Raw genomic sequence first — 23,528 nt, forward strand, 5'->3', positions numbered from 1 at the left:
CTAAGTCATCTACAGCAAGTAGGATGTTCAGCTACACGAAAGCTTTTCAGACACCTCTGCTTACAAAAGGTTACTTTAGACCTTTACGCAAACAATAACCAACCTGTGAAAGAACTAAGGAGTGGCTGAAAACTCATTTCCAAAACTCTGCTATATCAAGGCGCTACATTTAATGGCAATGTAAGGGAGAGACACGTAGATACACCGCTCTGTACAAACTCAAATAATTTAATAGAAGAATCAGATCAAATCTGCAGGATTCTCTGAGGTGCTGAATGCATTCAACACATATGACACCTTCCGCTCAATGACAGTTGATAAGAAAAATATATTTTAAAATTTTAATACAGTTCTAGGCAAGAAAAGTTTGCAGCAGTTGCCATGTCACTCATAAAAGAGACATTCATTCATTCCTTTGGGTATAACTTCAGAAAGAATGACAAGTTAGATATTGCTGTACCACATCCCATTAAACCCCTTTGTGTGCATCTGGCAAGTCTTATCAGCAATTCCCTTCTCAGTACAGATGAAATCAATGCTTCCAAAATGAAAGTTCCTGAATTTCAAGACAGCTTCAATCCTTGCAGGTTTTGTTTCAGATTGAGCAACTCTTTTTCTTGCCTTGTTTTCTCCAGTTTGAAGGCCAGCTTGTTGGCTTTCTTCTCCATTCTGCGTTCCTGTGCATGTGAACAGTCACAAGTTTATGAAATAGAAACCACTGTAACTAATGTTGATGGATCACAAAAAGAGAAGTCACGACTGTCTTGCTTACAGCCTTAACTCTTGTACAACTTTTAAATCCGACTACATCCAGAATTACTATCTTTAATTAGCTGAAGAATCGTAGAATTACCCAGGTTGGAAAAGACCTTGAAGATCATCAAGTCCAACCGCAGCCTAAGCTCCTAATATGCTGATAGGTAGCACTGAATACAAATGCTCCGTTAAGTTACCCATGTGATAGTGCCCATAATAACACCCAGAACTTCCACATAGGAAATGAGGAGTGCAGAATCATTAAATAAATAATAGAAAGTTAGCATTAAGTACTAATAATTATTCCTTTCAGACCAGAAAGCTTTGTCCGTTCATTTCTAAATACAAAATCAAATGGGCTTTAATATGTTCCTACTATACAAGATACAATCCAAAGAATTCCAGAATGGGGTTTGTTCCTGGGCTTTAATTAAAGTAAGTCATACCTTCCTCTCCTCCTTTATTGCCTGCTTCCTGGCTTTGCGATCCTCTTTGCTCTCATTTTTGGAACGGGGCTGTGTGGATGCTCTTGGCAGGTCACTGTCATTAATCATCTGCATGCGTTCAACCTGCTTAGCAGTAAGACCTTTCTGAGGCAAGACGTGTAGAGGAATTCCAGTCTTCGAGGAAATTTTTATTGGTTTTGGCTAAAACAGACAGTGTATATGTATTAATGGTGTATTAATGGGCCCTAACTGCCTCATCTGCACAGAATAAAAACAGCAGATTCAGATGAGACAGTAACAAACATTCTTACATATTCCTCCCTCAGAAAGATGCATGTTAATCTCAAAGTAAAAATCAAACACCAGCAAGCACAATACGTCCCCTGGAATAACAAAAATGTTTTCTCCCTTTATTTAATATTACTGAAAATCAGACTTAAGCAGGATCTCGACATTGCCTTCATAAGTCTTCAAGAAGAAAGTTCCCTTTAAAACCACTCGTGCCTGGCACATCACCTTTGAATAGCCATCCACTGAGACAATAACCACTTCTCTCTCAAGTCCTCCTAAGCCACACTGTTACTTTGAACAATATAAATGCTTTTACCTTTGATGGCTCCTCGATAAGCTTTGGGTGATTATACAAGTTTGAATATGTACCTAGGTCACACAGAGAAAAAAAAAATAGTAAAGAAAAACTTGCAAATAAAAATTAGATACATTTTTTAATGATTCATAGCATTAGAAATTGAATAGAGAAAAATGCAAGAATTACATAATCTACACAAAGGGAGTAGTTTTATCTTGCACTAATTCCTATTATGCTTCAGAAGCATAAACCTGGAATTACTGCTAGGAAAGCGCCAAGATTGCCTCTCATTTACTTTGTAGTACTAAGAACAAACAAGAACTCCAAACACTTACTCAAAATGGATTCACAATCCCACTTTTCTTTTGGTTCCTCAACAACCAGAGCTACTATTTCTTCCTTTTCTTCATCACTGTCTTCATTTGCAGGAGTGTCTTCAAAGGGTTCAAGAGTATCCAATTTCACACAACTTTGAAGAAAAAAAAAAAAGAAATAATTCTGTAAAACAGGAGAAATTTAAGTTGCACTAAAAAGGGAAAGGAAAAACACCTCTGGACATTACTTACACTAGTTATAATAATATATAAAAAGAACACCCAAGACTGGGTGATATTCAGTCACCCAAAGAAGGGAGAACACGCCAATCAAACTGTTTTTATTGTGAGATGCCATCTTCCAGTCTATGAACTGGAAATAAGATAATCAAACTTTTGGCATAAAGGCACAGTGACATAATTATGTATGGCTAACAGTGTAGCTGAGAGTACGTACTTCTTTGCTTTCTCTTTGTAGTAATCACTCAAAACTTCCTCCAACCGAGTGTTGTCTGTGTTAATATAGCCTTCTAATTCCACATTATCCAAGGCTCCGATTTCATCTTCATCAAACTGTTCATAAAACTAAATAAAGAAGTGGATATCTTAATTAGATCACACTTGTTGTCCAACTCTGTGACAGCGTAAAGCTTTACACATCTCTTCCTATTTGCGCCTCTTCCCTCTCCCTTCTCATTTGCTGAAGGGCTGCCAAGCACAGCTGTGGTAGGATCACCTCCTTACTGACAACACACTTTCACCACAGGAGTAGCCAAGTTATTACAAGATAATATTTATCACTGAAAGAAAATATGCAGACCAGCTTCTGCAGAAATTTTAAGTCCTAATTTCAATCAGAACACTAAGAAGCTTGTAACTGCTCAGGACAAATATTACCCCACATGTCCACTGTTCTGACATAATTTCATCTATGCATACTTGGCACAGGGTGGAGAATGGGTATAAGAAAGCTTTACATGATTTACTGCATAGAACAGAGCTTCTCAGAGAAGTGCTACACCAACCGTGAATGTTCATTATAACCCTTGGAATAATTAAACTAAATGATATAAAAGTTAGAACTTCTAATAATCAGTTAACACTGTAGCCTATTTAACGCAACATGCTTAGCACACACAGCATTCAATGCTGAATGTGTGCAGATAACAGCTGTTTGGTACCCTAACTACCAAAGGCAGGAAGGATTCATACAAACATACAGTTCAGCACCTCATGAGATGAGCCGAAGGACAAAGAAAGAAGCATTTAGCACCTTTTGCATGAGGGTCAGGTTCTTTAGCTGCCTTACCTTCTCAAACCTGTCATCCAAGAGGGTTAACTGTTCATTCCTTCTCATTACTGAAGATGTCATAGAATATTCCGTGAAACGACTCCTGGTTTCTTCCTGCATGAAAAGGAATTCTCTTCCCTGGTCATTAAGCCCATCATTTGACAAAGGGCCTTCTGAATCGTAATCTTCATCGTTACTACAACTCTCCTTTTCATCACTATCATCCTCCACATCTTCCCATTCATCTTCATCCTCAGCATCTGATCTCCTGAACAGAATTACAAAACAGCTTAGAACAATCCACAGATATTTCCACAGCTCTGCTCGATGCCGCGTTCCCTGACACAACTGCCTAAAAGCTGAAAATGATTCTGATAGCTGTGAATCACACACCTGCACACTGACAGCAAGGATGTGTTTACATTCTACTGTGCTTATCAACGTAGAAAAACACCAGACTCTTGAATAGTAAATGCTGTAAAACTGATCACTGCTATTTATCTTTCATAGCATTTTAACAAAACAGGAAAAAAATAACATGCACCGTGGCAATATGCATTTCCAAGACCTTCAGAAACGCTTCACAAGTAGTGATGTTGATGAATATTAACTTGTAGGGTCAAGGTAGCAAACAAAACCCATCTCTTGACTTGGATATTTATTGTAAACTTGATTATTATTATTTTAAGCTACCACCCACGTAACACATACCTTTGACATAAACATACTAAGCCTGAAACTTGCTTCCTACAGCAACATGCAAAATAACACACAGTAACATTATTATTCGTTTGTGACACAAGCAGTTCCCCAAAGCTTTACATACCCCTCCTTTTGTTTGTTTGCTTGTAGAACAAAATCATCGTCCAGAACATTTTCTGGATTATCAAAGTCAAAATCATCATCAAGAGCAGCAACAATATCAGGGTCAAAATCCAGCCGTGGTCCTGGAGAGAGGAAAAAACTTACATATGTAAGTTGCTGTGGCAACCCAAAGCCACCTTGCTTGATAAAAAGCAATTCAATTTGACTAGCAGTCACAAGTTTCCACTGGTAATGTTTGTAGATTTGATAGACATTAACTAGTAAGTCATCAGCCTCTTGGTTTTCCTCACCCAGAAAATAACATCCCCCAAGATGTCTTAGGCATGCAAAAATGTATTTTAATCTGTTTTAACACTATCAAGACTATCAACTTTAAGTATTATTACAAAAAACAACAACCTTAGATAACTTGAAAGTGAATCTTTAGTACAGCTCAAACATCGGCACACAAAGAACACTCTTTTAACACTGAAATTAAGCTGATGAAGGAAAGTAAAAGTATTTCAGCAACTGAAAAGAAGAATTCTGAGAATGAAAATCCAGTTACACATTTGCATTCAACTGATGGAGTCAAATCAATAGCATTACCTACAGAAGATCGTTAGTAGCGTAAGAAGCCCTCCCCTATTATTAGTTTCTATGTGCTAGATAATAAGCAATAACTTGTGATTTTTTTCCTCCCTCTATGCAATGCTTAAAAGCAATTACTACTGACTGATAGAAGGAGGTCTCAAACAGAAACTCAGGTCTGATACAGATCATCCTTGTTATCTGCTCTTGAGTCTGTTCTAAACAAAACAAAACCAAAGAACTACTGCTTTGTTTACAGTGCCGCTAATTACTGAGTATTACCTACATGGCAACACCTGTTACAGAAAGGCACAGGACTTTATGGTACCTGAAATAGGGGCTGCTTTATTTAGCAGACCCACATTCTCTTCAAATTCAGTGGCAAATACTGAGGAAGGCAACTTAATAGATGGAGCCTAAAACAAACAAACAAAACGTTAGAAGTGACTGACAGGCAATTACATGCTTTACTGCTTGAAATTACTCAATGATTTTCCATTCAAATGTGATCCAGTGTCATGAAATTCCACAAGTTTCACCAGCAATTACCTCTCTATCAGCGAAAATACTACTTACAGCAATTCGTTCAATTTCATCCTCTATGTGTCCCTCACTTGTGATGACAATTCTGCTTTGCTGTCCACGGAAAGAAGGGACAAGCTCAGAGGGGCGAGATGCTTCTTTCAAATGCTGCAAGTAGTCATAGTCATCATCAAAGAAGACTCCATATTTCCGCTGCTCCTCCCTCCTCTGCTCCTCGTGACCCTTGAAATTGTAAGGAAAAAAATGCAGGCAGTTATTTAAGTCCATTTAAAAGTCAGCAAAAATAGAAGTAATGTCTCCATTGTCAACACCCAAACTCATAAAAAGGAGCATAAAAAACAACAAAAAAGCTCACAGAATGGCTTCAATTGAAAGAGATCTTAAAGATCACCCAGTCCCAACTCACTGGCCACGGGCAGAGTTTCCAGCCCACCAGTTCAGCTGCCCAGGGCCCATCCAACCTGGCCTTGAGCACCTCAAGGAATGGGGCACCACAGCCTCTCTGGGCAGCCCGTGCCAGTGTCTCACCAGCCTCTGAGGAAAGATTTCCCTCCTAATGCCTACGTGTGACTACATGCCTTCATCTTTCATGTGCTGCTTTGGACTCGTCCAGCCACATGCCACTTTTCTCCCCTGTAGCTCCTGCCAGGCAGGCACTTACCCTCTGGGCAGGCAGCAGGACTCTCTGCGGGGCCGTATCATCAGCAGCGAGGGGGTCCCTCTGGCTTCTGTGCACCAAGTGAAACGTTACCGCCTTCTTCTTCTCTATGAAGGGCTTCTTCTTCTTGTGAGGCTGCAAAGGGACGCTTAAGAATCATTAATAAGAAATGAACGATTAAGCTCATCCAGAAAGAACCCTCTGCTCGGGCTCCGCTGCCGTACCCCGCACACCCGAGGCTCTCCCGCCCCCAACCCCACAGCGACCACCGTCTCACCATGGCCTAAACACAACTCCGACACAGCCACCTCCACACACGCTCACACAGCCCGGCCCCACACGGGACAGATGGGATGTGCGTGAGGGGAGCAACCACAGGCCGCAGGGGGATGTCGTGGGACCGTCGTTCCAAAGGGCTCTTTTATTCTTTAGTAAGAACACCAACGAGCTTGCTTGCAATCCGACATCATTTAAATAGAGAGGCGGGTTCTAAGAACGCAAGTAGGGTATTTCTCCGCCACCACACGGGACGCATCTCCCACTTCGTCCCCTACACAGAGGAGATGGTCCATCCCACCAGCAATGGCGGCCATAGGGCACGGCACACGCGCAGTGTCGAGCTGCCATGATGGGGCGGAGCGCTGCCGTGTGTACCTCACAGCCATCCCGGCTCCCCACACGTCGCTAGGTGTCCCCAGCGCCCCGCCTGCCCCATTTATATGTATTTATATACACATTCACACGTATCTATAATGGAAACAGCCAAACATTTGTCTAAGGCACTTGGAACTGTGCACTGTATCCTACAGTACTGTACAACTAGGCAGCACACAATGATATTTTTCTTTATGCACCATAGAACAAGCACAATATATCACCTCTGTGAAAAAAACCCCACATAATACACGTTCTATTCTTTCAGATGACAATATCAGAATAAATCTGTGTGTGTGTGTGTATAGGTACATGCTACAGTACAGAAGCCGTAATTAATTCATAGCTTTTCCAGTTATTTACATTCACAGGTATCAATACACAATGTCAGACACTTCTAGCCATGCCTTTATAGGTATCGTATTAGATCATTCTAAGTCACGCTGCTCAAATACAAGTAAATGCATTTGGTTTTTAATTACGTGAAATGCTCACTGCATAATGCTCAGCACTGAGCAGTGCCCTGTCCCTAACAAGCCTCAGCTCTGACACACAAAACAGAAGTTCTTTGAAGTCTCATGTCTGAAGTACAGTTGGGTCTATGAAGCAGGTCATATTAATACTGCCAGGATTTATTCAGAGTAAAAGCGGTTGGACATGATGTTCTTTATAGGCCCAGTCCAACCAAACCTATTCCATTCCATTCCATTCCATTCCATTCCATTCCATTCCATTCCATTCCATTCCATTCCAGCAACAACTTGTTCCATCTCCACACCCTTCCCACCCCTACTCACACAAAAGTCCACTGAAACAACCAATCGGTATCTTTTTGTTTTGTTTAAAATCAGACCAGCTAAAACAATTGTCCAAAACACAGTATTTCTTTAATTCCCCAATTTATACAGGTCTACAAATCAGCATACCACCACAAAATGTAGTGAAAGGAAAAGATACAATCAATAATGTTTTACTATATCATAACAATGATCAAATATGGTTAAATTTGATGTGGTATTGGGGAATTTACTTTTGATTTAATCCTCAAATTTAGATAATTTACTTGTCTTTTTATTTGATCCTCGGAATATCTAATATCAACCTAATACAACCTTTCTGTTTTTTGGGGGGTTTTGTCCATCAAAAGCTAGATCCCAACTGCGGGTATTGTACTGAGCCTTGTACTATAAAGGTAATCACCATAACAGAGCTAAATGTGGGAGATCCTAAAGGCAGGAGGCAAGTTTATTTTGTTTTTCACCCTGAGTACATCTTTATTTCAGCTCACAGCAGCAGCACAGGCCTTGACTCCTTGAGATGCAGATAACAAAGATGATGTCAAAGTAGTAAACAACAGAGTTCTGATACACTCAACAGCACAGATGTATGCTTTGAGCTTGGTTTACATTCCCATAATGTGCATTAGTGGGCATGTTAGCAGAAGGTTTCACACTGCCATCATCCCTGCTGGTCACTAGCAGGGCCCAACCAGAGCAGTGCCAAGAGTGCAGGCCTTGGGGCACCATGGCCATTATATCATGTCAGGCCTTTCCCTTCAGCTCATGCTTGGGCTCCAAGTGGCTCCTGAGCAGCTGGATGGGACACACAGTTTTAATCTTCTGTTTTTACAAGGATACAAAATGGACACACTCATCACATCTTGAGTAATTTCTCATTTGAAACTGTAAGGACTAAGAAATGTTGCCTGAAAGCAGAGAGATATTCTACAACCATTTCAATGGGTTTTCTGAAGAATAAATTAGGATTTGCTTAAGCATCTGCCTCCCACATTCATACAGCAACATGCTGTCATGTGATAAACATGGCCCGGGGTGTTGGTTCAGAAACCACCGCTACAGGCCTCTCATCTTCTCCTGCGTGGATGTGGACATCTGAGTTGATGTTTGACCTTGTGGACCATAGCTATGCACAGAAGGTTTCTCATGTGCTCTACCTGATACAGAAACGAACTGTCCAACCTGACAGAAACGTACAGCTTGATCCCTTTAAGTCAGCTGCAGTTATATGCACTTTCCATAACACGTATGGAAAGTGTTATTCTTTTCTCTGCCATTGTCACATCTCCTTTTAATTTCTTCCCACCAGTACTGCTCATTCAGGAGTTTCTCAGACAGGCATGTAGCATCGCGGTGAGTGAAGTACACAACTTTCCAACAGGTTGTTGTAGGAACTTGAAGGTGCTTGAAATCATCTGGATAGAGGACCAGGAGATGAGCAGTAACTCTGCTGTAGGCAGATAATAATAAGGTAAAGCAACCTTGCTTCACAGTGACATACCAAAATCTCATTTTTTTTATTGCATGGGTAACACTTGCTGTCCTGCCAGTTGATGCTTAGAATATAAAAATAATATATACAATTCTAAGTCTGTGCATGAGTACAATACACAATGGATAGTTTATAGTTATGTTTCTCCAAATATACTACATTTTTACATAAGTCCCAGTAAAGGCAACTCTTTTTGTCCAGTTACATACATTTGCTGAAGTATCTTGCTGAACTGCAGGCAAAAGAATGCATCTGATTATTTAGCATGGAAGTATTAAGAAATTACACAAGAAATGAAAGAACAGATCGGCATCTCCACCCAGGCTAGTAATCTATCTCCAGCAATGGCTCACAGCGAATACTTTAAAACAAAGCAAAACAAAACAACAAACAAAAACCAGGAGGAGGATAGGGAAAGCCTAAGAGATACCTTACCTACGTATCATCATGCCTTATGGCAAAATACAGTTTGAGGAAGCCTGAGCCAGAAGTTGTACTCTCATCTACATGCCTTAGGTCTTAAATGAGAAGGCAGCACGTTTCCTGCCATTCATGTTCTCAGCCTGGTCTGGAGGAATGTTTTCTTGCAGATTCACTTTGTTTTCTTCATCCTAAGAGCCTAATGAGTGTTAGTTCACTCACGTAATCCTTACATACACTGGCATGTCAATGGAACTGCCATCTTCTATGAAGTTTACCTGACTTTGGCCAAAGCTATCATACTCTTTCTGTACCCCAGCTGTATTTCTGTTTTGAGTATCTTGTCTACTTCCAACAGTTTGAAAGCGATTAAAGCAGAACTGAGGTGTAGTTCATTGTTCCACTTGTTTCCTTTGAAGCGAAACACCGTGTTTTGTACTTCAAAGTCAACAGAGTAAACCATTAGAGGATTTTGGACACACATTTCCAAGTTTGGCAACAAAAGAAGCAGCCTTATGCAGAACTGTTTATTAAGTGCTGCTATCAGTTTCTAAGTTTGGTCTTTGAATTCTAAATATAATTCTAAAAGTAAAAATTAGGATTCTACCAGAATTGCTGACAAACCTCTGCTCTGAGGCCCGATCATTTCTGTATGCTTTAGTGCCAAAGAACACATTTTCACTGCTTCCTTGATGGCAAAGTGATGTTTCTATATTTACAAAATGATGGGCCTTGCAGAAGCTGAACTGTTTCCTGCAAATGGAATCTTAATGCCTCTTATTGATTGCATTAAAAAAAGGAAGGTGCTTATTCTTTACTTAGCTACAAGCACGTAGATGGCGAACTTACTTGATTATTGATATTTTTGGGACATACTTTATTGGATTTTTACTACAATAGAAATGATCCTAACTGTCATTTTACATCTATTTTCTTGAAAAAAAAAAATAAAAAAATAAAAGTTTGTCAACTCATTGAAGATAATGGGATGGCAGCTGTTGGAAAGCCCTCTCCTGTTACTTAAGTGCTCTTTACTAAAATAATCCACCTCATTTAGGCAAACCCGACCTTGCTGTAAATATCAGTAAAGAGGGAGATGTAATTTAAGCCACCTAAATTGCCTTCCTGCCTTTAGGCTGACATCTAAATCAACAATCTTCCATTTCAGAAAATAAAAACATTCCACAAGAATCTACTGCAGGTTTTGAGGTAAGAATCGCATCTATGCAGACCTTTTATTGCCTGAAAAAGAAATACTTACACTTCATAATTAAAAACTAAGCAGGACACATAAAAGAGAAAAATAAATGGTAGTTATGTACACGCATTAGAAAGGATAAATAGCGTATATATTGTAATACTGCATTACATGTACGCATATGTGAATTCCAGGACCCCCATCCCCCAAAATGTTGTGTACATAATTGAAAGGATAAATAAATGCTAATATATGACAGAGAATTCCTTAGTGTAAACAACGCCACAGGCTTTTTAATAGGTTTTGGGCCAACTTACAAAAAGCATGTATTGCCTTTCACACTCCATACCATTTCATTTGAATAGCAGTCTTTACATATACAATTCCAAGATAGTATAAAAATTTATGGATCTAATAAGCATTCTTCACACTCAACAAAAACAGGCTGCAGATGCTCTAAGGATTTTCTATTAACTTTCACAAGACCACAGACTGACGACACACTGATTCATATGCGAGTCCTTCCTATAAGCAGTGCAAAGGTTCTCACACATAAAATGTCATATTAGCAATCACTGCTCCAACCTGCCGGTAAGGACTTTTGTGCCCCATTTCAATTCTGAATTTGGATCCACGCTAATATGTCAACGCTGTCACTGTTGCCTGCCATATGTGAGGACAACAGTGATCCCTCTGGTTTGAATGGCAAGTGACAGGTTGAAATGAGTGTTTTTAAACACAAATAATCTCACTGCATTCATAGCGTCAGGTGTCATTTGCTCTCTGAATCCCATTCACCTATTTCTGCGGATCCAGAGTACGTCAACATTAAAAAATGAAAAATATATTACTTGTTCTGTATGAATGTTGGATGTATTTTCTTGAAGCATGCTCATCAGGAGTTTTAAAAAAGATGTCTGAGTTATAATAGGACTGATTTCTGGCAACTGCATTTACTGGCACCAGAGAAAATTACAGTTCTTCACTAAAGGACTGATGACATGAGGACTTGTGGCTTTCTGCCTTTCTCAGACAGGCTGCAGCCACTAGAATCTACATGCACAGCTGCTCAGTTTTGCTTTTTTAAATGATTCTTCCCACTGGCCGAGTGTATCCCTGAACAGTGCCAACCATCCCACCGTTCTCTTTTGGCTGACAAGGGAAGTCCCCCTCCCCCCGTTCTCAGTCCTCCTCACTCTCCCCTCCTCAGTTACCCCCAGTCATAATGCCACAAGGTCTGAGGAGTTCCTGGCCATAGACTCTCAAGTGATTGTCTTCTGCTCTTCCCGACATGTCAGACTCTGATGAAGAAGATCATCAGCTTGTCTCCGTGGGCTGGCCACAGCACCGTGCTCTGTCATAGCATCGAGATGTGTCTTTGTTAAAACAAACACTTCATATGGCTTCTCCTCCTAGTCAATTCATTTGTTCATTGATAAAGGCGAGGGCCACATCCTTCATTAACCTCAGGGCAAGCTGCAAGATACGCTCACACTCAGTCAAGTTCCAGTGCAATCTCAGGTCTTCAGGACACAATGATTTTCCCCAAAGAAAACTGTTACATAAAACTCGGGATGTGGTCATACAACTATGGACGATGAAACCTGAAATGATAAATCATTTAGAATTACATCACTGCAACTGACATACAGCTATGATGTGGCTCAGGCACTAATATGTGTCTGTCCACTTCATTAACCTGCTATGCCACAGCCCCAAGGATTTAAATGATTTTAAAATTATTATTATTATTATTATTATTATTATTATTATTATTATTATTATTATTATTATTATTATTTTAAGTAAGCAACAAGTTTTATAGCAGTGCAGAAGCTTTCTTTGCCAGCTGTGGCAAATGAAGGCCCAAATACACCTCACTGTGTAAAATGGCACACAAAAGAAACAAAAGGGAGCCCCACGTTGCCTCAGTGATGTGATACAGAACAGGACAGCACTCTTCAAATACAGGAGGTGTACACAAAAAGGTGACATTTGCAGGTATGCAGCTCATCTGCTAAGAGTGGGTACTGTGCATTGCAAAAAAGACAGGGTTTTTTTTATCTGTGAAGAACAGCAATATATTGGACTATATATAGCATTTCCATTAGAAGGGCTTTATAACCATCTACTAATATCCTCTTCCCAAGCTTTTATTTATTTCTTATTTTTAGAAACTCCATTTCTTGGATTCTGTTACAGAACAACAGAAGGAATCAATCTAAATGAGTAGTAGAAGAACCATTCAACTGACAGTTATTGCAGTAAATAATGAGCAATGAAAAACAGTGGCTTTTCTTTCCCAAGTTTAACATGAGATTTGAATAATTCATAGATACCGTTAATACTGACTATAATAATAGCAGTTCTTATAATGTGAAATAATAGAACTAACTGTATGCTGTAAGAATTTTGTTGTTTATTAAGTGGCTTCCTTGTTGTCTCATTGTTGTGTTGATCCAAATGTTTTAAATGAAAGGTCCAGGAGGAAACAGAATCTCTGCTCAAAAACGCAACTGACTTAAAACATCTGCATTAATTTAGTTACCTAAGTAGCCTGCTTCTAGTATTGCTCTGTTTAGAGTTCTATGCAATGGCTCCACAACACACTCAGTGACAATAAAGGGTGCAGAGAGAATCATATGTCCCTTGAGATCAACTTGACTCTATTTTCAAGAACCATCTCAAGAAAAGGTTTCACTTTTGAACTGGTTTGTCACTCCACTGGATATTTTGCTCAGCTTTCAAGAATCCAACTGTAATCAACATCAACTGCTTTCAATTCCTGTGAAAAAATATCTGATTCTTTTTGTATGCCTCAAGCACATTCGTACTTACGCTTCTATAATGCAATGCAACTTAAAAGATAAAACAACTTAAGCAAGGGGGTGGCACTCCATCTCTTTCACACAGATTTCTATTCCTAAACATTTTCCTTCTCTCCACTGTCAAGCCCATTTTAAAAATAACATTTTCATAGTTCTGAATAAGATAGACTAATTGAAGAGAAAGTGGCACCAGAAGCCAAATGAGAAGAAAGAGAGAGAAGTCCTACTACAAACCGGACACTTCAGAGTTCTTTAAGCCACAGTGTTTCAAACAAAACCTTTGTGTTATCTCCAATACAGAGAATAAAACAAGTCTGGATTAAAATATTACAAGTAGCAAACCAGGAATACTAGATTCTGTCTCCTTCCCCAGAAAATGCTATCAGGAGTTTAGGTGACTCCCCATAATATCAACAGAAACTTTTCGGAAGTTCAACACATCATCACTAACCAAACACATTTATAAAAGTATATGCTTCCATGGGCAAGGGAGTACTGCTTGAGGACAGCCCTGATTTTGTGCTGGAGGACAGTTACATTCATCTGAGAAGAATGTTGAGTCCTCTCAAAGGATTACTGTTTAGATTTCCCAAACAATCTTTCTCCACTTAGTAATTGATTCACTGCAGTCACTTTCACTGCCCTGTTATGCATCAGCAACACTGAGACACCCCCCCAGAATTAGCAACAGGATTCAGGTGGGATTCAAGGAAACTAAAGACAGGAGTCTATTCAGTTATGAGACAGTTGCAGAGGACCTGCAGAAAGGCAGAGGGGCAGCTGTCAAAGTCTTCTCTCTGACTTAAACAAAAAGATGGATTCACCCACCTGGTAAACTGCCGACTTTCCTCGTGTACTTCCATTTCTGTGCTTTTAAATTCATTCAGTTCTTTCCGTATGGCCGCCTAACAAACAATAATGATATATGCAACCGTAAGAAACATGAAGAAAAGAGTCCACGAGGAATCTGGCCCTGCTCTTGCAGGTTCACAGTTCTCACACATTTCTAATCATAAATATGAATGACTTCACTTACAGCCATTTGTAGCAGTAACACACTAGAAAAAAGATCAAAGCATCAAACAACAACAAATAAAGATAATATCTACTGCTGCAAGCAAGCCAGTCCCCCAGTGCAGTACGGCACTTGCTACACACATTAAAAGGATAAAGGACTCTGTCACGTCAACAGTCACCTGCTGAGAATGCTTCTGCAAGGGAATTGTATCTCTGTGCACAGCCCCAGAGGAGCTGGTGAGTGATGCTCCCTGCACAGTAATTGTACAAACAGCAGGATCCTTGCATCTCTCCCCGGAGACAGGATTTAAGGATGCAAGATGAACAGCACTTTTTAAGTGTGAATTAGTCACTCGGTTTGATTAATTCTATGTAAAACTGCACAAAATATTTGGACATTTCATGGTTTAAGTTGGCAGATACTAAAGGACAACATAAATTCAGTGCACTTCATGAATGTCAGCCCTTGCTGCTTATGTTAAAAGAACAAAAAGCAATTTACTTCATCAGGTAATACATATTATCTCTGAAAAATTCTAATGTACACATTATGTCTGGGACACGACACACAACTGACACGACGAAACTGAGATTGCTTAGTTTCAAGAAGAGGAGGCTGAGGAGAGACCTTATCACTCTATACAACTGCCTCAATGGAGAATATGGCAAGGTGGGGGCTCTCCCATGTAATTAGGGATAGGACAAGAGGTAATGGCCTGAAGTTGTGCCAGGGGAGGTTCAGGCTGGATATTTGGAATAATTTCATCACAATGAGATTTTTGATGCACTGGAACATGCTACAAGTGGATGCGGTGGAGTCTCTGTCCCTGGAGGTACTCAACAAATGTGTAGATCTGGAACGGAGTGACACGGTTAGTGGGCATGGTGGGGATGTGTCAACAGCTGGACTCAATGACCTCAGAGGTCTTTTCCAAACTTGATGATTCTTTGATACTAGAAAGGCTTTTGTTTCTGTGACAAATTATTTCCCACATTCACTGTTAAACGAAATGTCAGTTTATTCTTGCTTTCCCTTTTCCCTATTTTAAATAAAAAGCAGTGTCATTTCATTAATCCCTAAAGAAATCTCATCTGGCATGCATGCCTTTCAATGAAGAACAGACATACAGCATGATAAAATTACAGCATCACCAGACTGAGGTCTTGTAAATGAAAAACTGCATTTTAAACAGGGTATGGTTCCAGTTAGCCACAGCAGCGTGCTTATACGAGGTTGATGCAATAAGGAAAGAGAGACAATAATTTCTGAGCACCAAATCAGTAGCAAAGACAACAGAGCTACAGCTCCATAATAAAGTACTATCTTTTGTATCTTCTGTTCCCGCTGGAATTAGGAAGATGACTTCCTTGGGAGAAAAGGGCAGGGAGTTTCCAGACCCAGGGCCTTTGCCTTTCTGCTAAGACCAGTGAGGATCACAGAAGCAACCTTTGACATCTCTTCATTACAGAATGAACTAAGACTAAAGAAAACATCCTAAATTAGATAGGAAACTCACTGCTTGTTCTATGAAGCTCACCCAGGTTTTCTGGGAAGATGTGCTTTAGTGAAAATGGAGATGCTGGGTGCTCTACTTGAAGACTAAAGAAGGCTCAGCCAGTCCCAGGGTCAACATCTAGAAACATGACTGGGAACACTCAGCATCTCCACCTTGATGATGTGAGAGTCTCTCCTTGATTGTCAGATGAACTGACATAAATACTAAAACACAAGCTGAAATCAATTCAGTGCTTCGTAGTCCACAGCTAGAAAACAATGGATTCTTGAACAAATCATTTTTCATGCTACGCACAAGTCAGGATTTCCATGAAAGTTGGTTCAAATCCACTACTAAACGACCAGAACTTTTTCATATGCAAATCCTGCTGCTTTCCTCTTATGAAGTGATACAGGAAGAAAACTGAAGAGTTTGATTTGGCTTTTAAAGCAGAATCACAAAATAATTTGTCTTATTCTTTGTAGTTATGCAGAGAAATTATTCATTGCTGTATGTCTGGGGCAAACTTCCCAAGAAGGACAGCTGCACATAGAAATTTAACTCCAAGAATGACAGCTCTGACCAGGAGTCCTCAGAGAGGAGGAATAGCTACTACTTTTTTATTTGAATGAACTGCAAATGTGAATCTCAGTATCCTTAATGCAGGATTCTGCCTGCAGAGACCTTACCTGAACTCCAAGGATCATGTCTTTGCCAACACTGTGTGCCTGGCTTAGCAAGGAATTAAAAGAATTTTGGCCTGAACTGCCATAACAGCGCTAGCAAATGCACTCTTAATAGGCACCCAGGTGAGTTTTCTTAGCTGCAAGCAGTTAATGCACAGCAACATGACAATATCAGTGCCTCCAGCAGATGTCATTCACCAAGAAACTGCAGATCAGAGGAACCAACCAAAAGGAAAGATGTAATCACTTTCTTATAATCTACATTTGCCCCTTGCCTTGTCAGCGGGAGTTAACCTGGCCCACGGCTTGTCAGCACGACGGTCGTAATCTGGAGAATCTGTAACCTCCACGTACTCATTAAACCGCAGGATCCGTCTTGCTTGAAGTTCAGCCACGGTGGGCCTCAGGCTGAGCTGTACGCGGGAGGCAGAAAATAGTACGCTTAATAAGACAAAATAAAAGAAAAGCCTAGAGTAGGATGTTGTCTCAGGAGGACTTTAATGGTGTTTCTAAATAGGGTCACTTTCAGGTGTCTAAAAAAAGGCGCTACCCTGGGAGCACTGCATGGGAATGGGGGAGCAGCACAACCTAATTTCTTCAATCACAAAAATAGTCCTTGTTAGGCGGGTCACAGAGAATCCTGACAGTTATCCCTGGAACATTAATTGTGACTTTGCAACTGTCGCTCTGTTCACCCCACTAAACGAGAAGTCCCTCTGCATCAACAATTAGACAGTCTGCTCTGTTCAGCTATTAAAGAGAATAAGCAGTTTATGGAGGGACCTGCCTATCTAAAAAACATGCACTTTTTTAACATCTGTGGGTCAGATGGTCTGTTTTAGTCATTATGATGCCCAGAAACATCATTCCAATCACCTCAATAAACATTCACTTTAGCTGACTAAGGACAATCACAGACAAGAAACAAAAAAACACCAAGTGTATTACTGAAGGGAAGGGCAGATGAGGGAGATGTATAGCGACTTTCCCCATTCTCCTCCAGAATGAACTCCCAGAACTGGAACAGCACATCCACTACTTTATTATTTTATTTTACTTTTATTTTGCAGGGACAGTGAGAAGAATCCCACCTAGAGCAGCCACAACTGCTGATGCAGCCAGGAGAAGTGTAAAAGGATGGGCCCACACAGCTTTGTTGCCCACTCTGCTGCCCTAGGGAGCTCTTGAACACATTGAACAGCAGTGGTCATGTTTGCAGAGGAAACCCCCAGGTAGCTTCTTTCCCTTGATTACACAGACAAAAATTAAGCACGGCCAGACTGTATGCTTTCCTAAGGTATGGGAAATTGGAATGAATGGTGTTTCCTCCTAAAAGGATATTGCCTTGTATTGCTCTTTAAACAGATTTCTGATCTGGAGGCATGACTATTTGCAGTACTGTATGTACACCGATGATTCAAGTCTTACAAAAAAAATTAATCCTATGTACACAAAAGCACAATAGAAAAAACTCAGATCATTACCTTTCTACTGAGTCTACGTTTTATTTCCCTTTTGGCTTCCTGTTCCTCTTCTTCATTCTTCTCTGTTTATAAATGAGATAAAAAGCAGTGAATATTTAAGCATTACATCAGCACATGCTTATTTCTCTTGGTTGAAAGTTCCAGGACTTAAAAGTCTTGGCTCACTTTTTGTCATATTTTATGGTGATCCTGCATGCATTCTCTGCTGTTTGATTTTGTGTGCACTCATTTCTTTTTCATAGCCTAATTTCCCTGCAATTCTGTAGACATATTGAGTCACCATGATGGGTCGGGAATATAACAAATTGGAGGCTTCTGATGTTTCCTTTCTGCATAACAGCAGGCAAGAAGCATCCTGAAAGAGCTGTCTAATGTTTCACTTACTTAAATAGGAACAGAAGACAATGACACGTGCATTTTCTGAAAGCATTTGGGCACAAAAATGAAACAAAATATTAATACATTTCTGAACTAACCAAACCTGGTTTCTTAAGTGCCAGTGACAAGAACGTTAATAAGGACATGTTCAGATGGACTCAGCATTTCTTTAAATCGATGCATAATCTGAAAGACTTAATTTGCACTATTGGTCCACCTCATGATTACATGCAAGCTTAACTTTATTGTGGCTGAAACATGCCACCTAGAAATATTTACATCATTCTGATTCTGGTTTATTCTAAGTTAGGGGTTGTGGATTCCAAGTTGTGATTCCAAGTTAACTACAGATTTAAAGTTCATTTGTCAGTTGTGGACACAGCCAACCACTACAGACAAAAAGACACTTTTAAATCCCAGTTTGGTTCAGCTATGGCCAATCTGCTGTATTAGTATAGGCAACCTGGCTGCAAAGAGGTTTCCATGTTGTGGCAGGTATACTGGGGGTAACATCATGACAGGTCACCCTGTGGTACTTGCATGTGTTTTTTGCTGAGTTGAAGGTGCTCATGTAAGAAGAAACAAGGGAAAGGGAAGAGGGAAAAAAATGATAAAAAGGTAAAAAGGCTGACAAAGCTCGGGTTGTTCAGTCTGGAGAACAGAAGGCTCTGGGGAGACCTCACTGTGGCCTGCCACTACTTGAAGGGAGCTTATAAAAGGAGATTGACTTTTTACACAGTCTAATAGTGACAGGACAAGGGAGAATGGCTATAAACTAAAGGAGGGGAAATATATATTAGATAGTAGGAAGACATTATTTATCCAGAAGCTGGTGAGGCACTGGAACAAATTGCCCAGAGAAGCTGTGGATGCTCATTCCCTGGAGGCATTTAAAGCCAGGTTGAATGGGGTCCTGGGCAGCCTGAGCTGGTCAGTAGCAGCCCTGCCCATAGCAGGTTGGGCTGGAACAGTATGGTCTTTAAGGTCCCTTCCAACCCAAGCCGTTCTGAGATTCTTTCAGGTAGTGCAGAAAATCCCACCCAGACACCAAGTGATAGCTGCAGGTATAAACTAACTCCCTCATCCAAACAGGAACACAGTGATGCACAGAAGCACCCTCCTGACTGGTTTCAGTCAGTTTTAAAAGCAGATCTGATCTGTATGAAGTGGAGAAAGCAAGCATAAACACAGCGTTCCCAGCTGCAAGTCCCTTCAAATGCCCTGCTGCTGAACTGGCAAAGCACCAGCTGAGCAATTGCCTTTCTCTTGCAGTAATCTCCGATCAGGTCCACGCAAGCTGGGGCTTCCCCCACACAATGAAGAGCATCCCTGGCATCTATATGTTATTGCTTCCGCAACCTCTGCCGTATTAAATCCAGTCACTTTTCTCTTCTGTGGGACATCTGCTTCAGAGCAGAAGAGGAGAAGAATTGCTCTGCCTGAGGATTGCCCTGGTCTTGACCAGAAAGCACTCCAGGAGCATGAAACCAAACTTTCCACTGTGTCCCTGTGGGGATTAGCTATGTTTAGACTTCTCTGTGGGCTTGCTAAGGAGAGAGAAAGAAAAGACAAACAAAGCTCTTGCCTCTTGAAATGCTGCGGAATGCAAGAAGCAGCTTCTTTTTCCTGGTTTTAAAAGCAAAGATAATCATTAATATCCCCTAACCAGCACCAAAGGCTAAACCCTGCTTTTTACAAAGCCAGCACTGGCAAGCGTGCAGGTACACAGAACAAGAACTTCACTGTGCTTTATAGATACAGGAAAAAATACCATTATCTTAATCCAAAACTTCGGGAAGAATAAAAAGCCTCTTTGCCGTAATACTGTAAATACCACTAGCTCAGAGCTGTCTGTATTAAAAACACAAGGCTTTATCTGTTCCTTCAAGTGGACTCTTGAGTTATCATAACTTTGTTTTAGTGTGGGAAGACTCAGAAGCCTGGATAGTTTTATCTAAATTGTTTTTACAGAAATCAGCCTGCAATGCCTCCCCATTATATCCATGATTTTTAGTAACTGGTTTATCTGGTAATATTATCAAAACAAAACTTGCAACACCGATTTCTTCACTTTAACTGGAAATACAAAAAAAGCAAAAAAACCCACAACAACAAAACAGGACTTTTTCTGAAACTCTTGAAAGATTTGGCTTGAACTTAAGCCTGAAATAAACACTTGGATCTTTGCCACTTAATATAATCTCTAATTCTGATAAATACTACTCAAAACAATAGTTTCCTTTAGTTGCGGATTACATATGAACGATAATATAACCCCTTCTCCCCACGCACTGCTTAAAAATAGGAGGAAGGAAGCATTATGGAAGAAACCCCCACTTACTCACAAAAGTTACTTACAACAACAAAGGTATCTAAGACATGCAAATATTTTTGAATGATCCTCAGTAGGGACATGTGATCATTCTAATAAACAACATGAAAGTTTTAGAGCTGAGAAAGAACTTGCATTCTTAAAGGGCTCTAACCAGACTGCCATCACCAACAGTGGCTTTTCTTGTATTTTGTACAAGATCTATGTACAAGTAAATAATCTGAAACAGGAGTAGAAATCTATTAATTACTTTCTGGTCTTGAGAGTCTTCTTGCAAAGTCAGTGATCAGAATAAATAATGGTAAAAGCAGTGTTAAATACATTAAGGGTATGCTGGTACTTCGGACATCTATAGATTAGCTGGACAGAGAAGCCCAGCTGGTGTTCCCAGCTCAGTGGCCATATCCTGGACCACTGAAGATGTTTTTAAATTACTTTTCTCACATAGTTTAGCATGAGCTACTTTTTACTTAAAATACTTCCATATTTTACAATTTATCTTTATTATATGTGATCTACAGGTTAAGAAATTATGCTCTCTGAACGTCCATTCATGTTATATATTGGACTGGACCCTCTTCTATGAACCACAATGCACAAATAGTAGCCTTTGCTTTTCAGCAGGACATGACACTCTTACTTTAGACAGCTTCTACAGCACCAGTAGAATTTTATTAGCACAAACAGTTGCCTAAAAGCCAATAATTCTTACTCATCCTTGATTTGCTGGCCTGACCAGGTGACAGCAATCAGTCCATGAACTTTGTCCACTTTCCGAACTCTGCCCTCATATCCCACCTCCAGATCCTACTACTATTCCCTCTCCCTCCCTAGAAACACCAGGCAGATGTTTAACCAGCCTAGAACTAATTATAAGGGGTATCTAATTAATTCCCAGGCTTTGGGACCAGCTTCAAGAAGTGGGATCGTGACAAGCAAAATTCAACATCTTGAATGTATGCAATTTTCACAGCTACCACTCCAGGTTAGTATACAAGCCTAGTGTTGGCATATTGTTTTCAAGAACATCAGTTTTTTCCAGTTATAGATCTAACGTGAGAGTAACAATGATCAGGCTTCCATATGATTCCAACATATGCTGTTGTCACTTCCTAAGTAAATAGTAACTTAAAGCTGAATAAAATACTCACGCTTCAGGATATTTCTTTGCTCTAGCTCTTCAGTTGTAGGCCTCTGGCTAAGTCTCCTGTAAGAGCAAAATAAGTGGATCATTTAGAACCAGACTGAAATCACAACAACAATTTGAATTTCTCCTTATGTCCTTCCTATACAGCCATTGTTATAAAGCTATGTGGAGGCATTCAACAACAGGTAGTTTCCACACACAGTTACAATACCAGTGCATGTAACTTCCACACTGAGTAGGCATTTAACATTTATATTCTCACTACTTGAATGCAGAAGTGATACTTGCACAGTACTACAGGAATTACACCAGCAAATTTAGATTGCTTATTTACTAGTATAATTTTATGAAAGAGTATATAAAAGTCATTTGTCCCTGGGCATCCTAATTATGATAGATTGTGCAGTTGTAAGACTGTTCTTGGGTATTTTGAATGCAAAGGCTATTATGTTTTTCAGCACTAAAATTGCATGCTACAGATGTCTTAAAAGTTGGAAGTCCCAAAAAGACCCCTGCTCCACAAACCCCACACAGTTCACTATAGATCATCCATGGCTTCATAAAAACCATCTAATTCAAAGAACCCTTAGCACATTTGAAACACCTAGATACAAAGGGGAAGACCTGGGGGATGCTCATCACCATCAAAGCAGGAGATTACTGACCCAGCACTGGCTGCACTATGGGAACAGGGCTTTTGCTGCTTTTTGTCACCTTTCCACTGTATCTCTGCTGTCAGGTGCTGACCACAACATTAGGAATGTTAGAAGGGCACACCATAATCTTGGTCATAATCTCAGACCTGAGCGCAACCCTAGTATTGCAATGCACACCATAAGGTTTTCATGCCTGTTATCGCCTGTCACTGAAGAGGACTACATGGTAAAGGTGCCAGCTGGGCAGAACTGGCAATGCCAGACAAGATAGTTCAGGGTAGGAATCAAACAGCAGCTTGTTCAGCATCAGCCCCACGGGAAATACAGATAAGTGGGATGTGATTACCAGAGCTGGAATCTGGTTAGGAAAACAGTGATAACAACCAGGCTTCTTTATTAGCAGAAGAAAAATCTCCCTCAGGCCCTACAAAGATGTATCCCTCTTATAACTATGAAATGAAATAAATTAGTTGGCCATCCAGTTCACAGAGCACTTCAGCCATTTGCTAAGTGCAGGGGCCAGGCTGCTGTGCTGGAGGAGCTCCTGTGCTGGAGGAGCACTGACTGCACTGCCTAATATCTGCAAATCTCTAACAAACACAGGACATCCTCCAAGTCTGTCTGGATAACATTTCTGAGCACAACAAGAAACAAGAACAGGCCTGGGAAAACATAGACATATTGTAGTCTCTTCTCAGAGAACTACCAAAAACAGAATTAACACTTCAGAGGATTTTTCTTAAGTTTGTAAAAATAGGTGATTTTTAAAATTTTTATTATTTTTTTTTCCCATGCAATTATCCTAAGTCCTGTAGGAGTTTAAAGTATGAGAAAGATACTCCACGGAGGTGAGGAGAGCACAGAGCTAATCCACAAAGTCAGCCAATGCTAATTTCTTTTGTTGGAATCAGTACACAAATAATCAAACATTTCAGAGAACAGGAGGAGAGA

At 40.1% G+C, this 23,528-nt stretch overlaps 2 protein-coding genes across 10 annotated transcripts in view; both read right to left on the reverse strand.

The window, feature by feature from the left end:
• Positions 1-308: 308 nt before the first annotated feature.
• LTV1 (LTV1 ribosome biogenesis factor) lies at positions 309-6,314 on the reverse strand. The gene is made up of 11 exons (XM_015858290.3): positions 6,270-6,314; positions 5,996-6,127; positions 5,368-5,556; positions 5,120-5,207; positions 4,223-4,343; positions 3,415-3,664; positions 2,563-2,690; positions 2,127-2,260; positions 1,810-1,862; positions 1,203-1,403; positions 309-677 (listed from the first exon to the last, which is right to left on the reverse strand). The coding sequence occupies exons 1-11, from the start codon at positions 6,270-6,272 to the stop codon at positions 564-566; spliced, it is 1,413 nt and encodes a 470-aa protein (XP_015713776.2). The 5' UTR covers positions 6,273-6,314; the 3' UTR covers positions 309-563.
• Positions 6,315-8,936: 2,622 nt separating this feature from the next.
• Positions 8,937-23,528, reverse strand: part of PHACTR2 (phosphatase and actin regulator 2) — a 109,589-nt gene continuing 94,997 nt past the window's right edge. For all 9 annotated transcript variants that reach the window (XM_015858286.3, XM_015858285.3, XM_015858288.3 and 6 more), the window contains 5 exons: positions 21,926-21,981; positions 18,065-18,126; positions 16,856-16,993; positions 14,210-14,286; positions 8,937-12,157 (listed from right to left, as the gene is read on the reverse strand). In XM_015858286.3, coding sequence (XP_015713772.2) covers positions 12,142-12,157; positions 14,210-14,286; positions 16,856-16,993; positions 18,065-18,126; positions 21,926-21,981 — 349 coding nt within the window. In that variant the 3' untranslated portion in view covers positions 8,937-12,141. The remainder of the gene's footprint in view (positions 12,158-14,209; positions 14,287-16,855; positions 16,994-18,064; positions 18,127-21,925; positions 21,982-23,528) is intronic.

The sequence above is a fragment of the Coturnix japonica genome, chromosome 3 (genome assembly GCF_054131305.1).
Source record: "Coturnix japonica strain WE chromosome 3, WE-NBRP24, whole genome shotgun sequence".
Classification (NCBI taxonomy): domain Eukaryota; kingdom Metazoa; phylum Chordata; class Aves; order Galliformes; family Phasianidae; genus Coturnix; species Coturnix japonica.